Raw genomic sequence first — 26,178 nt, forward strand, 5'->3', positions numbered from 1 at the left:
CTTTCAGCGAACTAAATACAATGAATCGAAACCTATTATAAATACAACATAATTATAACAGAAAACTGCAACATATTCATTTAAACTTGTAATTGCGTCCCTTAAAGTAATGAAATGGAACAGTCGACGGGGGGGATGATACCAAGTGATGTTTAGGGGTGGTTCATATCATACATTAGTATAAAACACAGAAAAATAATTGTGTCTTTATGAATTTGGATGTTAGTGAGGCATGAAATGAATTATATATGTGGCTATGTTAATTTATGCTGTGGTTTGATTGGAAGAATGAGAATCTAGTTATTAATATCTCCATCCCTCCCTTTGTTTTGGTGGTGGCTGGAGGCCTAAGCCTGGGCCTGGGAGCGAGAGTGGGGCCAAGGCTGGTGTTCGTACTGCGTCTATGATGCTCGGGCCACGGGTTGTGCTGCGGCGGCTGGGTCAAGGGTTACTGCAGGCTCGAGGCGGCTGGTGAGTCGGTGTGCCTGCCCTTTAAGGCCTCGTTTCCATGGTGACTGTCGCCCCCCTCCCCCTCCCCCTCCCCATTGACAGGAGGCCGTTCAGCCCCTTGGCCTTCCCCGCGTGTCTCTCCCACTCGCAGACAGCAGCAGCGTCTCTGGAACTCCGCCTCTCCAAAACGGTTCTCCGCTTCCTCGCCTCTCATTGGGGATTGGGCAGCGCTTGAGATCCAAAAGCACCTGGATGTCCTTGTTCATAGGTCACCGAAAGCTAACTTTGCAGGCACAGCAGCAACCAAGAAGCCAGTTTGTTTTTAGTAATAATGATTAAAGCATCAAAGACCCATGCTGGAATGATAAATATTACAGGTGACCATGGAGGAAGGTACAAAATTTTAAGAGCAGGAGCAGGCCATTCAGTCCCTTGAGTCTGCTTCAACATTCTAACTTAATACTGCTCATCTACCTCAACATTAGTTTCTCATACTAACCTCATTCAGCTTGAGAAGGGAATCTGCCACCTTTACCCAGCTTGGCCCATCCAGTCCCACAGCAATTTGGTTGACTTTTAACTGCCCATGAAATAGCCCTGAAGAAGGGCTTATGCCCGAAACGTCGATTCTCCTGTTCCTTGGATGCTTCCTGACCTGCTGCGCTTTTCCAGCAACACATTTTCAGCTCTGATCTCCAGCGTCTGCAGTCCTCACTTTCTCCATGAAATAGCCCAACCAACCCACTCATTTAAAAGGCAGTTGGGGATGGGTATTACATGCTGATGGAACCAGCAGTGTATTTTAAAAATGGCATGTTCACCTCTAAAGCAAGAGAATTTGAAAACAGGGATCAAGGTACCTTGCTTCAGTTGTATAGAACCTTGGTGAGACCACAGCAGGAGTAATTGGCCCCTTCTGAAGGATGACAGTTTGCCATAGATGAATTAGTAGCGGTTCACCAGATTAATCTCCAGGATGTTGAGACACCCTATGCCATAGCATTGAAGAGACTGGGCATGTATTTGCAAGAGTTTCTTTTTCAAAGAATGAAAGGAGATCATATAAAAACCTAACATTCTTTGAGGGACAATCTGGACACAGAAAGGATGGAAATGTGGCCTATCTGCTCCACCCTCCCCACCGACCTCTTAGAATTACCCCCCACCTACATCTACCTATCATCTTCCTATTTATCTCTCAGCAACCCCCCCCCCCCCCCCCCCCCCCCCCGCATTGCTGATGAAGGCCTTTAACTATTATCACTTAAAAATACTTAGCATTTATATTTCATTACCACTGGATATGTCAAAGAACTTTATAGGCAATTTAGAATTCTAAATATCGCAAACTAAGCAGCAAATTTGTGCATGCCAAGCTCCCAGAAACAGCATTGTGATAAACATCATATAGTATGATTTGTGATTAAGAGATTAATATTAGCCAGAGTATACCTCCTTTGAAGTGGCAGCATGAGATCTCTTACATCTGCCAGAGCAAACAGAAAGGGCTCCTGTTTAAAGCCTCAACACAGTGCATCAACTCTTTTCATTCCCATATTGGGGTTTTAGACTTGTTTCTTCTGCTCATGTCCTAGAGTAGGACTTAGATTAGAGAGGTCATTGTCATGAAACAGTGTTGATGTCTGTGTGATCATACTGTGTGCAAATGTATTTCTATGTTTCAATTATTTAGAGTAAATAACCTTGATAGGTAAGCATTCCTGTGTAGTACTGAGGAAGTGATGATTTCATAAATGTAGTCAATTAAACTGTATTTTGTGATGACCAGGGGGTCGTGAAAAGTGCAAAGTCCGTAATTCCCAGCCTTCTATAGTCATAGAGATGTACAGCATGGAAATAGACCCTTCGGTCCAACCTGTCCATGCCGACCAGATATCCCAACCCAATCTAGTCCCACCTGCCAGCACCCGGCCCATATCCCTTCAAACCTTTCCTACTCATTTACCCATCCAAATGCCTCTTAAATGTTGCAATTGTACCAGCCTCCACCACATCCTCTGGCAGCTCATTCCATACACGTACCAACCTCTACACGAAAAAGTTACCTCTTAGATCTCTTTTATATCTTTCCCCTCTCACCCTAAACCTATGCCCTCTAGTTCTGGAATGCCCGACCCCAGGGAAAAGGCTTTGTCTATTTATCCTATCTATGCCCCTCATGATTTTGTAAACCTCTATAAGGTTACCCCTCAACCTCTGACGCTCCAGGGAAAACAGCCCTAGCCTGTTCAGCCTCTCCCTAAAGCTCAAATTGTCCAGCCCTGGCAACATCATTGTAAATCTCTTCTGAACCCTTTCAAATTTCACAACATCTTTCTGATAGGAAGGAGACCAGAATTGCACACAATATTCCAACAGTGGCCTCACCAATGTCCTGTACAGCCGCAACATGACCTCCCAACTCTTGTACTCAATACTCTGACCAATAAAAGAAAGCATACCAAACGCCTTCTTCACTATCCTATCCACCTGCAACTCCACTTTCAAGAATCTATGAACCTGCACTCCAAGGTCTCTTTGTTCAGCAACACTCATTAGGACCTTACCATTAAGTGTATAAGTCCCGCTAAGATTTGCTTTCCCAAAATGCAGCACCTCGCATTTATCTGAATTAAACTCCAACTGCCACTTCTCAGCCCATTGGCCCATCCGGTCAAGATCCTATTGTAATCTGAGGTAATCTTCTTCGCTGTCCACTTACACCTCCAAATATGGTGTCATCTGCAAACGTACTAATTATACCTCTTATGCTCACATCCAAATCATTTATGTAAATGACAAAAAGTAGAGGACCCAGCACCGATCCTTGTGGCACTCCACTGGTCACAGGCCTCCAGTCTGAAAAACAACCTTCCACCACCACCCTCTGTCTTCTACCTTTGAGCCAGTTCTGTATCCAAATGGCTAGTTCTCCCTGTATTCTGTGAGATCTAATCTTGCTAACCAGTCTCCCACTGGGAACCTTGTTGAACACCTTACTGAATTCCATATAGATCACATTTACCGCTCTGCCCTCATCAATCCTCCTTGTTACTTCTTCAAAAAACTCAATCAAGTTTGTGAGACATGATTTCCCACGCACAAAGCCATGTTGACTCTCCCTAATCAGTCCGTGCCTTTCCAAATACATGTACATCCTGTCTGTCAGGTATCCCTCCAACAGCTTGCCCACCACCGAGGTCAGGCTTACTGGCTTATAGTTCCCTGGCTTATCCTTACCACCCATCTTAAACAGTGGCATCACGTTAGCCAACCTCCAGTCTTCCGGCACCTCACCTGTGACTATCGATGATACAAGTATCTCAGCAAGAAGCCCAGCAATCACTTCTCTAGCTTCCCACAGAGTTCTAGAGTACACCTGATCACGTCCTGGGGATTTATCCACCTTTATGCATTTCAAGACATCCAGCACTTCCTCCTCTGTAATATGGACATCTTGCAAGGTGTCACCATCTATTTCCCTACATTCTATATATTCCATATCCTTTTCCACAGTAAATACTGATGCAAAGTACTCGTTTAGTATCTCCCCCATTTTCTGTGGCTCCACACAAAGGCCGCGTTGCTGATCTTTGAGGGGTCCTATTCTCTCCTTGGTTACTCTTTTGTTCTTAATGTATTTGTAAATACACTTTGGATTCTCCTTAATTCTATTTTCTAAAGCTATCTCATGTCCCTTTTTTGCCCTCTAGATTTCCCTCTTAAGTATACTTCTACTGCCTTTATACTCTTCTCAGGATTCACTCGATCTATCCTGTCTGAACCTGACATATGTTTCAATAGACAATAGGTGCAGGAGTAGGCCATTCTGCCCTTCGAGCCTGCACCACCATTCAATATGATCATGGCTGATTATCCTTAATCAGTATCCTGTTCCTGCCTTATCTCCATAACCCTTAATTCTATTATTATTGAGAGCTCTATCCAACTCTTTCTTAAATGAATCCAGAGATTGGGCCTCCACTGCCACACAGCCACCACTCTCTGGGTGAAGAAGTTTCTCCTTATCTCTGTCCTAAATGGTCTACCCCGTATTTTTAAGCTGTGTCCTCTGGTTCAGCACTCACCCAGCAGCAGAAACATGTTTCCTGCCTCCAGAGTGTCCAATCCTTTAATAATCTTATATGTCTCAATCAGATCCCTTCTCAGTCTTCTAAACTCAAGGGTATACAAGCCCAGTCGCTCCAGTCTTTCAGCATAAGGTAGTCCTGCCATTCCAGGAATTGACCTCGTGAACCTACGCTGCACTCCCTCAATAGCCAGAATGTCTTTCCTCAAATTTGGAGACCAGAACTGCACACAGTACTCCAGGTGTGGTCTCACCAGGGCCCTGTACAGCTGCAGAAGAACCTCTTTGCTTCTATACTCAATCCCTCTTGTTATGAAGGCCAGCATGCTATTAGCCTTCTTCACTACCTGCTGTACCTGCATGCTTAGCTTCATTGACTAGTGTACAAGAACACCCAGATCTCTCTGCACTGCCCCTTTACCTAAATTGATTCCATTTAGGTAGTAATATGCCTTCCTGTTCTTGCCACCAAAGTGGATAACCATACATTTATCCACATTAAACTGCATCTGCCCCGCATCTGACCACTCACCTAACCTGTCCAGGTTACCCTGTAATCTCCTAACATCCTCATCACATTTCACCCTGCCACCCAGCTTAGTATCATCAGCAAATTTGCTAATGTTATTACTAATACCATCTTCTATATCATTAATATATATTGTAAAAAGCTGCGGTCCCGGTACTGATCCCTGCGGAACCCCACTGGTCACTGCCTGCCATTCCGAAATGGCGCCGTTTATCACTACTCTTTGTTTCCTATCAGCCAACCAACTTTCAATCCAAGTTAATACTTTGTCCCCAATACCATGCGCCCTACTTTTGCTCACTAACCTCCTATTTGGGACTTTATCAAAAGCTTTCTGAAAGTCCAGGTACACTACATCTACTGGATCTCCTTCATCCATCTTCAGAGTTACATCCTCAAAAAAATTCCAGAAGATTAGTCAAGCATGATTTCCCCTTCATAAATCCATGCTGACTCTGACCTCTCCTGTTAATACTATCCAGATGTGTCATAATTTCATCCTTTATAATAGACTCCAGCATCTTTCCCACCACTGAGGTCAGACTAACTGGTCTATAATTTCCTGCTTTCTCTCTCCCACCTTTCTTAAAAAGTGGTACAACATTAGCCACCCTCCAATCCGCAGGAACTGATCCCGAATCTATCGAACTCTGGAAAATAATCACCAACGCATCCATGATTTCTCGAGCCACCTCCTTCAGTACCCTGGGATGTAGACCATCAGGCCCTGGGGACTTATCAACCTTCAGACCTAACAGTCTCTCCAAAACCAATTCCTGCAAATATAAATTCCCTTAAGTTCAGGTCCTTCAGCCACTGTTACCTCAGGGAGATTGCTTGTGTCTTCCCCAGTGAACACAGGTCTGAAGTACCAATTCAATTCTTCTGCCATTTCTTTGTTCCCCGTAATATATTCCCCTGTTTCTGTCTTCGAGGGCCCAATTTTAATCTTAACCATTTTTTTGCCTTTCACATACCAGAAAAACTTTTACTATCCTCCTTTATGTTATTGGCCAGTTTACCTTCGTACCTCATTTTTTCTCTGCGTATTTCCTTCTTCGTAATCCTCTGTTGTTCTTTAAAAGCTTCCCAGTCCTCCGTTTTCCCACTTATCTTTGCTATGTTATACTTTTTCTCTTTTAACTTTATATGTTTCTTAACTTCCCTCGTCAGCCACAGCCACCTATGCCTCCTCCTGGGATCTTTCTTCCTTTTTGGAATGAACTAATCCTGCAACTTCTGCATTATACACAGAAATATCCGTCATTGTTCTTCCACTGTCATTCCTGCTAAGGTATTGCACCATTGAACTTTGGCCAGCTCCTCCCTCATAGCTCCATAGTTCTCTTTATTCAACAGAAATATTGTCACTTCCGATTGTACCCTCTCCCTCTCAAAATGCAGATTGAAGCTCATTGTATTATGATCACTACTTCCCAATGACTCCTTCACTTCAAGGTCCCTGACCAATTCCGGTTCGTTGCACAACACCAGATCCAGAATTGCCTTCTCCCTGGTCGGCTCCAGTACCAGCTGTTCTAAGAATCCATCTCTGAGGCACTCCACAAAGTCTCTTTCTTGAGGTCCAATACCATCCTGATTCACCCAGTCTACCTGCATGTTGAAATCCCCCATAACAACTGCAGTAACATCTTTGCGACAGGCCAATTTCAGCTCCTGATTTAACTTACATCTGACATCCAGACTTCTGTTTGGGGGCCTGTAGATAACTCCCAAGAGGGTCTTTTTACCCTTAGTATTTCTCAACTCTATCCACACTGACTCTACATCCCCTGATTCTAGGTCCCCCCCCGCGCAAGGGACTGAATATCATCTCTTACCAACATGGCCATCCCACCCCTTCTGCCCGTCCGTCTGTCCTTACGATAGCACGTGTAGCCTTGAATATTCATTTCCCAGGCCCTGTCCACTTGAAGCCATGTCTCAGTTATCCCCATACTATCGTATCTGCCAATTTCCAAAAGAGCCTCAAGCTCATCCATCTTATTTCTAATGCTTCGTGCATTCATGTATAGTATTTTTAATTTGTTACTGCCCTCACCCTTTCCATCAACTCCTATTTCACTCAACCTTACAGCATGATCCCTTTCTGAGTTTTCTGCATCATTGATACAGTTGTCTTTCTTGACTTCCCTTGTTCTAACTTTCCCTCCAATTTCCTTCTTAAACATCCAGTTTCCTTCTTGTTCTTCACCAAACACTCAATTTCTTTAGTCATCCAGCATTCCCTACACCTACCAGCCTTTCCTTTCACCCTCCCAGGAATATTCTTTCTCTGGATTCTCGTTATCTCATTCTTGAAGGCTTCCCATTTTCCACCTGTCCCTTTACCTACCAACATCTGCCCCCATTCTGCTTTTGAAAGTTCTTGCCTAATACAGTCAAAATTGGCCTTTCTTCAATTTAGAACTTCAACTTTTAGATCTGGTCTATCCTTTTCCATCACTGTTTTAAATCTAATAGAATTATGGTCGCTGCCCCAAAGTGCTCCCCCACTGACACCTCAGTAACCTGCTCTGCCTTATTTCCCAAGAGTAGGTCAAGTTTTACATCTTCTCTAGTAGGTACGTCCACATACTGAGTCAGAAAATTTTCCTGTACACACTTAACAAATTCCTCTCTATCTAAACCCTTTATACTATGGCAGTCCCAGTCTATGTTTGGAAAGTTAAAATCCCCTACCATAACTGCCCTATTATCCTTACAGATAGCTGAGATCTCCTTACAAGTTTGTTTCTCAATTTCCCTCTGACTATTAGGGGATCTATAATACAATCCCAATAAGGTGATCATACCTTTCTTATTTCTCAGTTCCACCCAAATGACTTCCAGGAATATTTCCAGGAATATCCTCCCTCAGCACAGCTGTAATGCTATCCCTTATCAAAAATGCCACTCCCCCTCTTCTCTTGCCTCCCTTTCTATCCTTCCTGTAGCATTTGTATCCTGGAACATTAAGCTGCCAGTCCTAAAATCAAATGAATTGATCAGTCAATGACTACATTTATTAAAGTAGTATCATCTGAATTAAAAATAAGAAACTGATATTGAATCAGGAGCGGAAGAGTAAATGTGATGACCAAAAGTTTGTTTTTAAATCAGAATTGAGAAGTGATAGGATCGGAAGAGATCAAGAACTTTGGAGACTGAGTTTTAAATGTTAGGATAGAAGTGGCTGAAAGTGCTGGAACTAATGATGGAGCCAATAAAATGGAAATGCTTGAAAATACCTCGTCGGGGATGAAGATATAGGAGCAGATCGCAGAAAGAATCGATCCTTTGGTTGGATTTATTGCCAAAAGCAATACTGAGAGACTAAGAACCAAATCAGTCAAGGCAGGAGAGTTGGAAGAATGTAAGCCAACATAGTTACAGTATTCATTTTTTGACAGATTGGCGCCACTGTTTAAGAAGGGTGGTAAAGACAAGCCAGGGAACTATAGACCGGTGAGCCTGACCTCAGTGTTGGGCATGTTGTTGGAGGGAATCCTGAGGGACAGGATGTACATTTATTTGGAAAGGCACGGACTGATTAGGGATAGTCAACATGGCTTTGTGCATGGGAAATCATGTCTTATGTTTGGGGGCCTGTAGATAGAAATCATGTCTCTATGACTCTATAGTATTTGGTAAAGATTGTTGGTTGCATTATGGAGACCCTTCTTGTTCCCCATCCAACTGATTTTTGACACTCATGTTTTCTAATTCTATCATAGGATATCACTGAACTTGTTGCCCATTACTAATTGCCCTTGAGAACATGGTGATGAGCCATCCTCCTAAACTGCTGTAGTCCAAGGGTTATAGATATAACCACAGAGTTGCTTGCAGGGGTGTCCTAGGACTTTTCTCCAGTGATAGTAAAGGAACAGCAATTTAGTTCCAAGTCAGAATGGTGTGTAACCTGGAGAGGAGCTTGCAGGTGGTTCCTGTGCATCTGCTGTCCTTGTACTTGTAGTTGCAAGTTTGGAAGGTGTTGTTGAAGAAACCAGAGTTATCTAAAGCCTGAATGAAAGGCAGCTTCTCTAAATATGCAGCAGCTTTTAGCAATAATATCAAGAATATATATATTTGACCTCCCCACATTTTTAATCAAAGTAGTGAGTTTAAAATCTAGAATTTAGTCATGTGGGAGGATAAAGATGCAGTAAAGTTCCACTGCGAAATGATCGGAGTGTGATTTCTGAATATTGCAGTAACTGAATTCAGTAACATATCTTTGCTTTCACCTTTACTGTGTGGAGTTTTATTTGTACTCATGCTAATGTCTACATATCCTTCTCCCAGTGGTCATGTTGATTCAGTGGAAAGCCAGCGCTGCTTGGTACATACAAATTTCGTAAAGTTACAAGAACTAGCAGAAAAGGAGTGCAATTCTACAGAACGAACAGAAGGCAAGACTTCAGCAGATTTCAGGTATTCCTGCTTCCTTCTCAGCTGCACTGTTTTAGACTAAATATTTTTTGTGGAAAACCATATGTCTAATTTTGAACCAGACAGTCCAACTTCAGGAGTTGCTATCCAAAAACAGTGTTGTTTGAAAACTGAACAGGATTAAATTCTGTTTCCGGAGACAGGATCTTCATAAAGACCACAAGCTAAATGATCTGGCCTTTCACGTGGAGCCGGGACCCATTTTGTGTCTTGGAAATCACACTGGTTCTTGCTGAAATGCAATATTTTTTTAAATGCCCATCTGGCTTTGAGCTGCTCATAAAGTGTTTAACCTTTTCTTGTCCGATAATTGGACAGACCTTTTTCAGGCACTTCCTTTTAATGGTGTAAAAGCTAAGGTATTTTGTAAGCAGCACTACAATTGCTTTCTCGGTTAGAGAGCAGATAAAATAGCTGATAAAATAGCCAGGCTCTTATTTAGGCTTACTCTGCGTTGACCCTTATTTGAAAGTGGAATTTGAGTGAGATCAGGTTTAGACTCTGCTCTGATTTTTTTTCCTTGTTCAAATGGCAAACAAGTATTTACTTTCCAGTGAAGAAAGAACTGGACTTTATATTCTGTGCTCAGAGTATCCCATGTTTCTTTGTAGTTAATACATTAGATTCAGACTGTTGTCACTGTTTAGATTAGATTCCCTACAGTGTGGAAACAGGCCCTTCAGCCCAACCAGTCCACACCAACCTTCCGAAGAGTAACCGACCCAGACCCATTTCCCTCTGACTAATGCACCTCACAATATAGGCAGTTTAGCATGGCCAATTCACCTGACCTGCACATCTTTAGACTGTGGGAGAACACGCAGACACTGGGAGAATGGGCAAACTCCACAGAGACGGTTGCCCGAGGCTGGAATCGAACCTGGGACTCTGGTGCTGTGAGGCAGCAGTGCTACCCACTGAGCCACTGTGGGCAATCTCAGCAGCCAGTTTATTCACAGCAAGATATTAGCAATTTTTGAGAAGATTTGTAGCTCAGGTTGATGATAAGTATGTAAGTTAGCTCACAGAGCTGGAAGATTTGTTTTCAGAAGTTTTGTCACCATACTGCCTAACATCATCAGTGAGAGTCTCTGGTGAAGTGCAAGTGGTATGTCCTGTCTCTATATTTTATAGGTCTTGGTTTCTTAAGGCAGATGATGTCATATCTGGTTCTTTTTTTTTCTCGGGAACATAGATAGGATCGAAATTGATGTATTTATTGATGAAGTTCTGGTTAGAATGCCATGCCTCTAAGAAATCTCGTGTCTTTGTTTCGCCTGCCCAAAGATATGTGTGTTGTCCCACTCAAAGTGGTGTCCTTCTTTGTCTGGAAACTAGTGATAGTGGGTCATGTCTTTTGGTGGCTAGTCAGTGTTCATGTATCCTGGTGGCAAGTTTCCTGCTCGTTTGTCTGATGTAGTGTTTTTTACAGTTCTTGCATGGTATATTGTAAATTACGTTAGATTCACTGGTAGTATCTAATGTATCCATTAGTTTCATTAATTGCTGTTTAGGTGTGTTGGTAGGTTTGTGGGCTACCGTGATGCCAAGGGGTTTGAGCACGGTATTCCAAAAACAGTGTAATAATGACCAGTTAATTATTTGGGTGCCATTTGTTCAAAAAAGAATGTTTGTCACAGGATGGCAAGAACTCACTGCCATCTGTTTAAAGTATGCCATAGGATCCTTAATATTTTCATGAGGAGACAGGTCAGCTTACATTATAATTTCATTCCCAAGACAGCTCCTTGATAATGCAGAAGTAGAGGTTAAATATTATGTAGTCAAGGTTGACGGTGGAATTCTGATTCAGATGTGAGTGTGCTAAAAATAGGAATAGGCCATTTGGCCCCCCAAGCCTGCTCATGGCTTACCTATATCTCAATTCCAGTTATCTATGATTTCAAGGAATATGTTATCACTTGACCTAGCTACCACTACAGAGAATGACAAGCACATGGACAACCAGAGGGTTACCTGTGGCTGCAGAACCATACTCCAGCAAGACTCAATTCCATAAAGTGAGGACATTTGGAAAGAGATTTTGCTGTTGTATCTTATGAGCATTGAGCAGACTCATTATATGCTGGTGGGACTTAAAATCTAAAGAATTTTGCAGACAGTGGTATGATCTGAATCACTGTCAACTTTTCAAGTTGGCTTGACAATGATTATGGTGAAGCTCTCATTGACTTCATAGTTCCAAATTCTTCACAGCATGTCAGCTATTTTAAAGGTCAGAAGGTTCAATTCGCTGCAGTTAAAATTGACAAGGGTGGGTCATAGTCACAGCTGGTACAAAATGGTGCAGTTTCTCAGGCCCACTGAATGTACCCAGTTAAAAAGCTCAAAATTGCAGCACAGTAGATTATTGGAGTTTGAAAAAAGTGTTGAAATTCCCAAAGAAGAGATTTAATATGAGCTTTCTTATTATTCATACAGTTGAATTATTATTAGTTGTGTGTCACCTACAGTATCCTACCTCCAATGCCAGGACAGGAGAGCCCTTTGCGCTGGGGAGGCAAAAAGTTTGAAGAGCTACACATAGCACATATCAAGGCAACATATAATAAGTAAGTATTTGATGTAGCAATGTTTAATGACAGATACTAGATTCATTAATCTGAGATGACTACCTGATAGGAGACTATAATTGGCACTATAATTTACTTTTCCAAGTTAATAAATACAAGCAAGTTAACTGACTACTAATCCATATTCATATACATATCCATATCGAGAAAATGCAAGTGTGGTTTTTCTTGAGGACAAGATTTTTCTTGGCTTTGACTGACTACATGATCAAATGGTTTTGAGACGCTTGTTTTCAAACAAAAAGTAGCCACTTGCCCAAGCATCAGTCATTGCCTTCAAGGGAGAATTTTGACAGAAAACATGACAGTAAAAAATCAAACTGTGTTGTTGCGACCTTAAAGTAGATAATCCAGTGTAAATAGCATCTTACACAAGAGTGAACATTTGGTTTAAATCAATAATTAATTTGACATGTTTGATGCAGAAAGCATATTTCAGAATTAGATCTATATTTTAAAAATTCCTGACGTCTTGAAAATTAAATTAACATTTTAAAAAACACTTAAATCATCCATTCAGATTAACATAAATTCATTTTCTGAAAATACCAATAACTTCCTCTTAATGAAAGCAACACCATGTTTAGATTTGGTCATTATTTTATTATGATTTTTAGGTTGAAAATAATATCATTTTTCTGCTTCTTATTTCCTCTTTCTCAATTAGCTAAATTTCCAACCAGGATACCTTCAGGACCATTCCTGAACTCACATCTCTCTCTAGTTTCTCTCAAGTGTCAACTGTGTTTCAGTAGGTAACATCTTCACTTCTGGTCAAGCGGCTTTATGTTCAAGTGCCATTCCAGGATGTGAGCAAAGAAATTGAGGCTGACTGTCTAGTCTATTAAGAAACTGCCAGTCTTTTTGATGAGCTGTTCTCCACTCATTTAAAATCACCTTCAGAGTTAAATTCAAATAAACATCCTTGAATCCTATGTTATTTCAGAAAATTGCAATCTCATCTTTTTATTCTGTAAGCTTGAATGTGATCTCACCTAAATTTGTGCTCATTTTTCCCATCTTTGCCTCTTGCCTTTTCACATCTCCCTCTCTCTGCCATTAAAATCCCGCCTCAAAATTCATCCCTGGCCTTGCATTTGATTATTGTTCTTAAAATGACCTTCTTTCTGACGACATAGTCGTAGAGTCATACAGCACGGAAACAGATGTTTGATCCAGCCAGTCCATGCCGAACGTAATCCCAAATTAAAATAGTCCCACCTGCTTGCTCCTGGCCCAAAGCACGCCAAACCTTTCCTATTTATATCCAAATGTCTTTTGAATGTTGTAATTGCACTTACATCCACCACTTTCTCTGGAAGTTCATTCCACAATGGACCACCCCGTGTAAAAGTAATTGTCCCCATGCCTTTCGCCTTGAAAATCTGCCCCCGGTATTGAAATTCCCCATGCTAGGGTAAAGACAACTACCATTAACTCCATTAACCCCTCATTATTTTATAAACTTCTATAAGGTCACCTCTGAACCTCCGTTGCTCCAGTTAAAAAAGTTCCAGCTTATCCAGCCTTTCTTTATTACGGAAACTTTCCATACCTGGCAACATCCTGGTTAATCTGTTCTGAACCCTTGCCTTTTTGTTTCTGTCATTTTGAAACTTTTTTTTAAACTGCTAAATGTACTGTATAAATGCAGAACTTTTGTTGTAGTTTTAAAAAGTAATTGGCATGTTCTTTCACAGGGAGGACTGTGGTGGTGGATGGAGGCGGATGTTGGTTTTTCGTTTTTAAGTTTAGACTCTCAAGTTGGAAGTTCTTTAATTGGCTAAAATGACATTGGGATCATGTCAACCCATTACCCATGATAATTTGCTCACAGCACTAAACTATCCCTGATTTGACAGTAATTGGCAATGTTACCCATGTCTTATTGTAAAGTTTATAGGAAAAATGCCAGAGTGCAGTACAGAATATTGGGCTCTGCTGTGGCATGGGCAAAGTGGAGCAATCCTTAGTTTGCATGGAATTGTACTTATTCTGGATTATCAACATGGACATTATTTACCGCAGTGAATATTAAATACTGACTGGGGGAAGCTGTTCGCAGGTAAACAGATGGTTGGAAAGTGGGAAGCCTTCAAAACTGAGATAATGTGAGTTCAGAAACTGTATGTTCCTGTTAGTGCGAAGGGCAAGGCTGGTAAGTGTAGGGAATGCTGGATGAGGAAAAAATTGAGGCTCTGGTCAAGAAAAGGAAGGAGACATATGATAAGTATCGACAATTGGGATCAAATGAGTTCATAGAAGAGTAGAAGAGCAGTAGGAGTATACCTAAGAGGGAAATCAAGGGGACAAAAAGGGGACATGAGATAGCTTTGGCAAATAGGGTTAAGGAGAATCCAGAAAGATCCTACAAATACATTTAGGACAAAAGGGTAACTAGGGAGAGAATAGGACTCCTTAAAGATCAGTGAGGTTGTCTATGTGTGTAACCACGGAATATGGGTGAGATACTAACAAATATTTTGCATCAGTATTTACAGTGGAGAAGGACATGGAGGGTAGGAAACTTGGTGAATAAATAGTGATGACTTGAAAAGTGTCCATATTGGGGAAGAGGGGATGTGGGAGTCTTAAGACACATAAAGGTAGATAAATCCCCTGGATCTGATCAGGTATATCCCAGACTTTTTGGGAAGCTCAGGAAGAGATTGCTGGGCCGTTTGCTGACATACTTGTATCATCAAAAGCCACAGGTAATTTGCTGGAAGACTGGAGGGTAGCTAATGTGGTACCATTATTGAAGAAAGGTGTAAGGAAAAGCCACTGGAACTCAGACCAGTGTGGCCGACATCAGTGGAGGGTAACCTGTTGGAGGGAATTCTGAGGGACAGAATACATTATTTGTAAAGGCAAAAACTGATTCGGGGTAGTCTACACGGCTTTGTGTGTGGGAATCCTGTCTCATTAACTTGATTGAGGTTTTTGAATAGGGGACAAAGAAGACTGATGAAGACTGATCAAGACAGAGCAATAGATGTTGTCTTTATGGGTTTCAGCGAAGTATTCAATAAGGTTTTGCATGGTAGAATACTTAGCAAGGTTAGATCACATGAAATCCAGAGGGAGCTAGCCAATCAGATACAAAATTGGCTTGCAGGTAAGAGATAGAGGGTGGTGGTAGAAGGTTACTTTTCAGACTGGAACTGTGACCAGCAGTGTGCCGCAAGAATCTGGACTGGGTCCACTGCTTTTTGTCATTTAAATAAATAATTGCGATATTAAATAGGAGGTCTGTTTAGTAAGTTTGCAGATGAAACCAAAATTGGTGGTATAGTGGACAGTAAAGAAGATTATCTCAGAGTACAATGGGACCTTCAATAGATGGAGTGGTAAATAGAGTTTGATTTAGATAAATTTAGGGTGTACCTTGCAATTTAGATAAATGTGAGGTGTTGCATTTTGGTGAGGCAAACCAGGTTAGGGCTTATGCAGTTAATGGTAGGGTTGCCAATCTAGTGGTGCAGGTGCATATTTCCTTGAAAGTGGAGTTGCAAGTAGACAAGTTGATGAAGAAGGCTTTTGGTGCGCTTGCCTTCATTGGTCAGTGCACTGAGTATAAGAGTTGGGACATCATGTTGCGGCTGTGCAAGACTTTGAGGCCACGTTTAGGATACTAAATTCAATTCTGGTCTCTCTGCTACAGGAAATACATTGTTAAACTTGAAAGGATTCAGAAAAGATTTACAAGGATGTTGGCAGGATTGGAGATTCGAACTACAAGAAGAGGCTGAATTGGCTCGGGCTTTTTTCTGTGGAAAGTCAGAGACTGAGGGATGACTTTATCGAGATTTATAAAATCACGCAGGCATGGATAGGGTGAATAGCCAAGGCCTTTTTTCCCAGGGTAGGTGAGTCCAAAACTAGAGAAAGATGTAAAAGGAACCTGAGGGACAACATTTTCATGCAGAGGGTGGTACATGTATGGAATGAGCTGGCAGAGGAAGTGGTGAAGGTTGGTACAATTACAAGATTTAAAAGACATCTGGATGGGTACATGAATATGAAGGATTTAGAGGGATATGGGCCACATACTGGCAAATGGATTAGACCAGTTTAGGATATCTGGTCAGCACTGACAGGTTGGACCAAAGTTTCCTCGCTGTATAACTCAATGACTCTAAATGCGTACATGTTGAAATCTGATTGACAATTTTTCAGGAATTTCTACCCCACTTTTTCTGTCACTTAGATGATGTTGTTTTTTTCCCTGAGCACACACGTTCAGGTTACTACCCATGATGGACTAAGCATGGTACGGACTTCATGTGGTACAGAAGGATTTAAGAATGCCAAGAAGGGGACCCCAATTGCAGCGCAGACTGCTGGCATCTCAGCAGCAGTGGTAAAGCAGTTTTCCTTTTCCATTATAAATGCATATTTTAAACCTATTTGATGAGTTGACTTTGTGTTTCATCACAGCACCTGGAAAACTTTCTAAAACCACTTTCACTGCTGCTTTTACCTTTACTGATCGCCATTTTCAGAATTCATTAAACACCTTTTAGAGGCTCAGTTGTACACTATTTTGAAGTGGTCATCTTTTAGCTGAAGAATCTAGCCAGCCGAAAATAATGTGAAAATAATAATTTCTTTTCTCTGTTGGCTATGTGGATTTTACACAAACTAATTTTGGGCAATCTCAATCCATTTAATAGGAGACATGATGCCATTGGATTAAATTGCCTCCAGTTTGACATTCAACTGATGATTATAAAGAAGTTGCAAATGTGGCTGATATAGGAACTGGAATTATATAGTAAAGATTACTGCATTGTTTTGGTATTGGGAAATCATTGTCCTGGGAGAGATGCAGAAGTCTTTTTTCAAGGGATCCTCTTGAGATTTTCCTGAAGATTACATTGTGATTTTCAAGTGTCTACATTTTCATTCTTACAAACAAATTCATTTGATGAAGCAGTCAATTAGTAACAGTGGCTTCAATATTTGTGTTCATTTATGGAGTATTTGGACGCCTTCTCCCTCCACAAGCCTTCTTGCAATTACCTTTCTCCCCACCATTCTTGCTTAAGGCTCCACCAGTGACTCCCTCACTGCAATAAGTTACTTTCCTAACTGCTCTCTGTTCTTCCATTCACCAGTTATTGCTTTCTGGCGTTTGGTGCTCTTACTAGTGAGCTTGTCAGGAATAAGACGAGGGAGATCAAGCCTGGGATTGGAGGAGCAGCTCCTTGCCGGTTCCTTCTAATCAGTTTACAGGCATGGTGAGGTGACTTTTCTCTGATTGGTCATCCTGTGAGTGAATTTACCTTGGGGTCTTCAGAGGGTAGATTTGCACCCTTTTGTCTGGAGCATAGCTTCTGTGAGCTGCAAATATGCAATAGATTGACAGATAACTTATGATGGTGTGCAGTGTAGGGTCTTTAAACCACACATGGTTCTGTGATGTTGTTGACTTGGTAGATTATTTAAGTGTACCCTCATCTATTTGTATCTGTCCATGGTGCTGAACATGATGATCTCAAGCTGCAGGGAACAATGTGCACTGTTGTTCTCTGGAGAGGAAAAATGCAGTCCTCTTTGCATCCACCCAACACAGATACACACTCAGTTTAAAAATGACTCACTGTACTAGCTACCAGACACCAAATCAGATGTTGTATCATACTGTTAAAGGCCCACAGGACCAGTTTTATCTTTCCACATTGAGTTTCCTTTCACTTCTCTGTTTCCCCTAAAATTCCAAATCAGCCTTGGCAAAGACTTGTTTGAAATTTGAAATTAAAGACTTAACTATTAAATTTGAAACAATATTTGTACTTCGAGGCAGCCATTTAGCTTTGTGTTCAAGAGCCTTTAAATTTGTGTAGATGGCTAAATTGTGCAACCCACGATAGGCTACCTAACTCTACAAGACCCAATCTGTGAGTTCACTATGAGCAAATATTCTGTGATCCAACCCCACCAAATTGCAGGCATTCTGCTCACTGTTCAGTACCTGCAACTAAGCATAAAAATCTTAAAATGTATGTTGATTGCAGAGTACTAGAAAAGCTGCAGGAAAACACTTGTCAGGTAGCAAAGAATTAAATTGAAATGAAATGTGATGTTGGACAGGTCATCCTAATCTTCAGTTTACTGCAGTAAGACTGGGATTAACTTGAGTAAGTGGTTATCATAGTCACTTATGCACCTGAAATAAAAACAAATGATTGTTCGAGATCTCATTGCAGACTCTTTCAGAGATGTCATTACTCAGATGGAAATATGAGAAGAACCCACAATTATAGATAATTAGCTTTAAATTAATTTAGAAATTGATTCTTTGTTTATGCAATCCGATTTTTTTTTTGGTAAGAACATGATTACTTTTTGAAGAAGTGAAAGGCTCCATTTGCCAGTTTTTCAAAACTTTGCTTAGAGCCTGCCTCAAAAGCCCTTTTCTTGTTTTCATGTCCTCACCATATAGTTTTATGCTGTTCCTACAATAGTGTCTGTTTGTAATAAAGTGTTTGTTCTGTGTCAAGCCTCACTAACTAATTTTCCAGTATGATGCATTCAATTTATATTACTTACAAAAATTACTGCAAACATTGCAGTATTTTAATATTGCTATTACAATTTTATTTGTCATAAATATTCAATTTATTAAATCCACACAGCAATTGCCTTTTAGCTCTACAATTAGTTTGATTAATGCTTTTACATTAATGCAAAAAAAGTGAAAGTCATTGCTATTTCTGCCTTATAGTTGATTTAAAACCGATTTTAAATGCACGATTACCTACTAGCCAGTTATCTCAAGTTCGATATATTAATATAGCAATTTTTTCTTGCTTGGAAAGTTTGCTAAGAGAGTATGTGAATTTGTATGGGAAAATGGCACCATTTATAGAAGTATCCTTAACACACACATCTAACTGTATGTTTAATATTGCACATTAAGGAGTAGCTCCAGCAGAGTGTGCTATTACCATATAAACATGGATTAACAGAACAAAAATACACACACACAACCAATACAGTGAAATATTAATTTATATCTATCTATACTTATAACTACAATTTATGGGTCTGTAATATATGTTCTCCTAAGTACAATAATGGGGTGTGCTTAATGATCAGGAGTGTACTCAATACTGCTCAGTGTGTAATTTCACCAGATTGAAATCCAAGGGTACAACAGTCGGACTCACCAATTCCCTGTTTAAATAAAACCGAATTGCTTGTCTTTTGTCCAAGTCCTGAAGTGTCTTTCTGAAAATTGGCTGACAAAACCCAATAAGAATTATTAAGTGGCTTTGATTTACAAATGCCAAGTAAACAATCAAAGCAAATTGTGCTTATTTCACTCAATCTCATTTCTCTTCTCAACACTAGACCTGTATCTTTCATTAACTGGCTTGGGGATGAGCAAAAGCAGTCATTTACACTGTGAAGAAAACTCTCCTGGAACATCCAATGTTAGATCCACAATATCTACAGGCTCTTAATTATAAACCACAACTGGGGTCAGATCCCCAGTCTCAACATCAATTACTGTTTGAATTAATTCATCCAGACTGCCTGTAGTCTTGAGGGAACATATGCGTTGATATAATTTTAATTCTAGTCGATAACAACATATACTGATTTGCTGTGAGCATCCTATGGATGATTCACTGGTAACTGATTTTTTTTTTAAGAATTAGTGTATGCCTATTTGTGTTTTGCAACATTTCCTGTATCCAGTTTCTCTAGCAGATTTAATGGTGCATGCGTTTTTTTTAGATTAGATTAGATTCCCTACAGTATGGATACAGACCCTTCAGCCCCACAAGTCCACACCGACTCTCCGAAGAGTAACCCACCCAGACCCATTCCCCTGCCCTTCACCATATAAGTTTAACTCTTGATTTGCTCACATGCAATCAATTTCTGTTAAAAGGAGAATGTTCAAAGCAAATTGGTTACAACAGCAGTGAACTGTACTTTGTAAAAAAAAACGCAGCTAAAACAAGTGTTTTGTCTCTGGCACACATATCTGAAATGAAACAGACTAGATTCACTTTTTTGAGTAATTAATATCTTTTGGAACTTGCTCATTTTGTTAACTGCTAAAATGATTCTTCCAACATTAATTTTAACTAAGAAAAGACAGTCATTTGGAATATACATAAAAAGTACATAAACAAAAACAGCTTAACAACAAGTGTCATACAATGTGTAAGCTCCAGCACAGATGCTCAGGTAACATTGACACAGATTCTCCTACTGCTGTTCTGATTTTCTCAACACTGACAGAATCCTGGCCCAACCTAAATCTGCTTCATCTGTGAATCACATAGTGTTGTGTCTTCATGCAAATCTCCCAGACATTCTTTGAGAATTAAAATTTTACATCTTCTGGCTGAACAATGTTTATGTGTGTTGCCTTCCTTACACAGCTGCAGGTCTCTCAAAACTTGGCCTGTTAGTACCAAGCTCCTATTTGAATACTGAGCTCCCTATCTAAGATGTTCATAACACCCAAAGCTTGCCATTAATTTTGTTATCAGGCTGATGCTGGCAATCACAGTGAGGGAAACCTATTTACAGAGGAACTTCGATTATCTGAAGGACACGGGTGGGGAGTATTTTGTTAGGTTAATCGAACGCTGGATAACATAGTTAGCCAAGCATCGGGACCTTGCGATCTTGTTTGGACAATCCAAAATTCAATTCATTGAATATCGGATAATCAAAGTTCCTCTCTACAACCAAGTGGCTACCACAAAACTAATCTTGCTCTTCAAACAGTGCTATGAGACATTTAATCACCAGATGGGGCCTTGTGCTACCACCAGAGTTAAGCAGACAACACCAGATTGCTTAGCGTTAAGAGAAAAATTCAGGGAGATTATTTCAAGATGTTTTAGCAGAATACAAAGTGGTTGTTTGGGAACAGAAAATGTGGCACCCATGATGTAGGAGAGTAGTGGGCAGTACTAAGAAATAATACACTTTAAAAGCATTATCACTATGTGTAAAACAAAATCCTAAATAAAATATTCCTGTTTGTATTGTTGGCAGAAAGCAACAGATCGAGGAATATCCTTTGTGCGTGTGGTGGTGAAGGGTTTGGGACCCGGCAGGCTGGTGAGTTACAGAACTCAGCTACTGAAGTAGATCCTGCTGAAGCCTTTGCATCTCTTCATTGGCATTATCTTTGTGTGTCTCATGCACCAGCTCCAGTGTGAAGGAAAACGTTTTACTCGCAGATCACTGAGATCACCATGTATATTTGTTCTGCAAGCTGTTGCTATATATTTAAATAATCCATTGTTCTGAAACCCTCATTGCTGTCTGCAACAATAGACAATAACATGCACTATTAACTCCACATGTCTGTTCTTGGCTCGACAACAGCCAAGATATTTAGAAGCTTGTTCTACACTGAAAATAGCAAATATCTAGGATTTTGTAGGAAAACTTATCTTGAATTAATATAGTTCTGCACTTACTACCTTGACTTTTATGTGCTTATTTAGGCAAAGGATGAAATGATGGAATCATTTTCATGTATAACATAGAGTGACTTCATCAAACATTAGTCAGGAGTGGGTAAAGCACATGTCTGCCTTAGGAGAACCCTTCACCACAACCAGATTGAGAAAGTCGTCATAGTCGGCCAGGAAGAAACTTTCTTCCCATCAGTCTGATTTTGATTCATATCCTCATTTATTTCCACATTAATTTTCAGAATATGAGCATTACTGGCAACTATTTCCTCAGAGAAAGTAGTCACTTAAGTATGTCTCCGGGCTACTTCAGAAAAAAATTGAGGGCCAGCTGTATAGGGTGGAAGAGTCAGACACAGATCATACCAGGCTTGGGTTTTCTTTCCTATAGGATTTTAAAAATTTCTATTTACAGGCATGTTTAAACCAAATACAACTCGTCATTAATATAAATCCAGGCCACTGGATTACCAGCCCAGCATAAGAGCCTGTCACAATAATGTCCATCAAGTCACCCAGAAAAGCAGTCAGCTTGCCAAACAAAATATTCCAGCAACATAGTTGCATATACATTTGGCACCATAATCTTTCTACTTTTCCAGAGTGGTTAACTAACCACAGTGATGAGCTATAAGGAGGTATAAACAAGACAATTAAAGAAACAAAAATTGGTCTGCATTGGTTCTTCAAATAAATGTTTAGTGTTAATTAAATGAAACCATTACTAAAACAACCGTCAGATGTGTGTCTTGTGAGGAGCATTTCTTGTAGCTGATATATTCACTTATTTATGATTTCACTAAAAGTATTCAAAATTATGAACATTAGAAATTTATTATTCAGGGACGGCAAAGAATCACAACAGTAGTTAACCAATATTCCCCGTGTCATCAGGCGTACTTCTGAAGTAGGTTAGGTTCTGCCACAAAGGTGGAAAAGTTTACTGTAAAAAAACATGAAGAAAGCCAATGCCTTTGGCTCAACAAGCCTGTTCCCTGATGCCTCTTTGCATCTCTCAGATAGCTTCTCAGAATTCTGCACACAAACAGTTATTCATTAGTATTATCCCAGAGATTAATTCTTAGCAAATTAATCTCGGGGGATATTTATTTGGAAAACCAGATCTGATGTTGCATATGCTGATGACATTAGGCTGTCTCATTGCTGTTAGTCTCCATGCTGAGTTTTAGCCTCTCCTTCTGGCTTTAATCCTTTAAACACTTGATTTTCTCCCGCTTGCTGATTGGGATAATTACTGGAGTTTGCTCTTTGTGTATTATAGAAATTTCAGTGCAGGAGGAGGCTATTTAGCCCATCATGGTTATGCCAATGCTTTTTCTGCTTTAGGGATTTGTATTTGTAATTGCAATTATCTTTTAATATTTTTCTCCAAGTGTTTATCAAATTCCCTGTGGGTGTGTTGGCATGAGAACATTAAGACTGTGACAGAAAGAAAAATTGAGGAGGAAGACTATTCAGATGTATAACTGCAGCTAGATTTATGGACCTTGATCTTCTGCTTTATTTCCTGTATTTTTATCTGTGGTGTAAAAGGACAAAAAGCTGGGAGGATTTGAAATGAATCCTATGCAGTATATTCTCTTCCAGGGAATATTAATTCCCATGCATAAGTAAGCAAAGTTAAAATTATTTCAAATGTTCTGATGGTCTTCACATCATATACATGTGGAATGTGTCATATCTATCATAATGCAATATTTGGATTGTTAATATCAGTTAATGTCAGTTTGAGGCTGTGAATCAATGTGGTCATCTTGCTTGATCTCTGTCCCACATATAAGTATAGGTGGAGTTTTACCAAGTAATCAAGATACAGAATTGAATCTATAATTATTATATTCCTATCTGCAGTGTCAGGTCCAACAGTGGTTGAGGATGGGGTAGAGGAAACCACGTGGCATGGTACATGACATTAAATGTATTGTTGATCTATGGCATCTCAGTGACCTGGGTGGAACGAGTGGAGCCTAGTTATGTTAACTCTTACCTCTGATACGATTCAATGGTCATTATTCTGTCTCCAATTGCTGCTGCTGCTGTGTCTTTAATGTTATTATTCATTCCTGGGATGTTAGTGGCTAGATCAGCATTTGTTGTCCATCCCTATTTGCCCAGAGGGCAGTTAAGTGTCAACCAGATTGCTGTGGGTCTGGAGTCACATGTAGGCCAGACCAGATAAGGAAAACAATTCTCTAAAGGAATTTAGTGAAGCAAGTAAGTTTTTCCAACAATTGACAATAGCTTCATGACCATCAGTAGTCTCTTAATTCCAGACTTTTAGTGAATTCAAATTTCATCTGCCATGGTGAGATTTGACCTGGGTCTCTGTGTTAATAGTTTAATGAGATCAGTCTAACAATAAGACACTAAGTTACTGCTCCTCCATTTCTCATTGATATTAACTCTTGACCGATTGTTACTTCTCTAACGATTTACTCATTGATGCTACTCCACATTTCATTGTTAATTGGTATTGTGTTGTGTTCATTTGTACACTTCTCCCCATCTAGTATTCTCTCCTATCCTGAAGACACAAACTCTAACTAGGGTACAGTTCCACATCTTTCAATTGCTCAGACCTGATGAAGGGCTTTTGCCCGAAACGTTGATTTTCCTGCTTCCTGGATGCTGCCTGACCTGCTGTGCTTTTCCAGCACGACTCTAATCTTAACTCTGATTTCCAACATCTGCAGTCCTCATTTTCACCCTTTAATTCCTCACATACACTTACTCTTCATTGTGAAACTGGGACACTGAGTGCAACCTGCGACAGTTTTGGTGAGCGTCACATTTGATCATGACTGCTCCTGACATAAGTCGAGAATGTAGTGCTGGAAAAGTACAGCTGGTCAGGCAGCATCCGAGGAGCAGGAGAATCAACGTTGAGTAACAGCCCTTCATCAGGAATGAGGCTCCTGACATAACCTCATATATACTTCCCGGTAGAGATCACTGGATCTTGTTCAAGAGGTATAAACTGGTGGTTTTTCTTTCACTTCCTAGTTCAGGGGAACCAAAATCCATTTAGTGTTCCTACTGCCATCTCAAGAGGGGATTAGAACTTTGGATCTTTGAGGAAGAGCTATTGATAATATCAACTCACTGAATTATCAGGAAACTTAGTTCATTGTTTTAGATAAGATGTTCATATTTTAAAATATGTTTGAGAATCTGAGTGCACTACTTTGTGTTGTTTTCCTGATTTCCTCCTGTCATTTGTCATTGCAGTCTGCCATAAAAGGATTAAGCATGGGTGGCCTCCAGGTGGTTTCACTCACAGACAACACGCCAATTCCTCACAATGGCTGCCGACCACGGAAAGCCCGCAGAATGTGAAGCTTCACAATATGTAATTGATAAAGAGACATCAATAGAAGTAACTATTTGTTCCTAGATGTCCCAAAGTCATCAAGTTCAAAATAACTAGATGTTAAGGGTTCAAGTTAACCTGTTACTTGAGGGCAAATATAGCAATAAAGCCTGTGTAAATCTTGAGGAAATAGGTTTCAATTATATGTGTTTGAATTGACAGCTCTTAAGAGAAAAAAAAGTGTGCGGTTCCTCAGCTCTAACCACTCAATGCACAGAAAAGGAATCACAAAAGTGTAGTCATAAAGTATGTCAAAATTGGAGCCATCCAACCGTTTTTCTATTCTGTAGATGCCGGTTTAATCTCTGGCCAGTATTTTTTTCAAGGCAAATCTGAAAACTAAAGTGACAAAGCCCTTTTAACAACAGTGGTTGCTATTATAACTTCCTCATAATTTGAAGAGAAAAAAATAAGACCAATTCAAGTTTCGTGGAAATGGATTAAAATACGGTGCATCCAACAGTCTGGTTGCAGCTAACCATCCTGTACGTGTGTTCTGCTCTAATTTGTTAATGACCAATGTGCTCCCAGCGCAATTTGAATGGTAAGAGGAACAAATTCAGCTCAGAGCAACATCATTCTTATTGATTTCAGGGTGTAGTATGAATGGCTTATTGTTCATCAAATACCTTTAATATTAATTAAAGCCCATCTTTGCATTCAGCAGGGGAGCTGCTGAATGCATAGATTCATTCCAACTCAGCAAATTTGCTACTTATAAGCAAAAGCTTCATGAATACATTAAAGACATTAATGAACATTTCCTCCAGCACCTAAATCATTGTCAGACAATGATTTCAATTGCAGATTAGTTTAGGTTCTGTTTCAAATGAAGCAAAGGTGAGTTGGGGCCAAATTGCTGATCTTAAATTTATATTGATTTAGGTCTCTTTGCTGGTGGTTGCTGCAGAGTGTGCTGTATCTAGACAAATGTTTTTATGAAATGTCAGTGACCTGAAACGTTAACTTTGTTTTCACCTTCACAGATGCTGTTTGATCTGTTGAATATTTCCAGCCCATTCTGTTTTTAATCCAGACCCTAAAACGAGCTGTACAAAAGTCCACGGACGGCTACCTACTGTTTAGTACGAGACTGGATGAAAACATTTTTATTGCAATTATGTTCCAAAAACTACTAGATGTCTGTGCTGATTGTCTGACTAGAATGCCAATTTAACAATAGAATAAATGTTGATTTTGCTCTTCTCCAA

At 40.1% G+C, this 26,178-nt stretch overlaps 1 protein-coding gene across 3 annotated transcripts; it reads left to right on the forward strand.

Annotated features, from left to right (window-relative positions):
• The first annotated feature begins 318 nt into the window (after nt 1-318).
• mrps11 (mitochondrial ribosomal protein S11) lies at nt 319-26,178 on the forward strand. 3 transcript variants are annotated; one of them, XM_072565143.1, is made up of 7 exons: nt 319-471; nt 9,378-9,506; nt 11,999-12,097; nt 16,352-16,481; nt 21,149-21,214; nt 24,826-24,973; nt 25,954-26,178. In XM_072565143.1, the coding sequence occupies exons 1-6, from the start codon at nt 404-406 to the stop codon at nt 24,931-24,933; spliced, it is 600 nt and encodes a 199-aa protein (XP_072421244.1). In that variant the 5' UTR covers nt 319-403; the 3' UTR covers nt 24,934-24,973; nt 25,954-26,178. The 3 variants fall into 3 exon arrangements, with proteins under 3 accessions (XP_072421244.1, XP_072421245.1, XP_072421243.1); XM_072565144.1 differs by having other exon boundaries at nt 24,826-24,946; XM_072565142.1 differs by having other exon boundaries at nt 24,826-26,178.

This window comes from Chiloscyllium punctatum, chromosome 48 (assembly GCF_047496795.1).
Source record: "Chiloscyllium punctatum isolate Juve2018m chromosome 48, sChiPun1.3, whole genome shotgun sequence".
Lineage (NCBI taxonomy): Eukaryota > Metazoa > Chordata > Chondrichthyes > Orectolobiformes > Hemiscylliidae > Chiloscyllium > Chiloscyllium punctatum.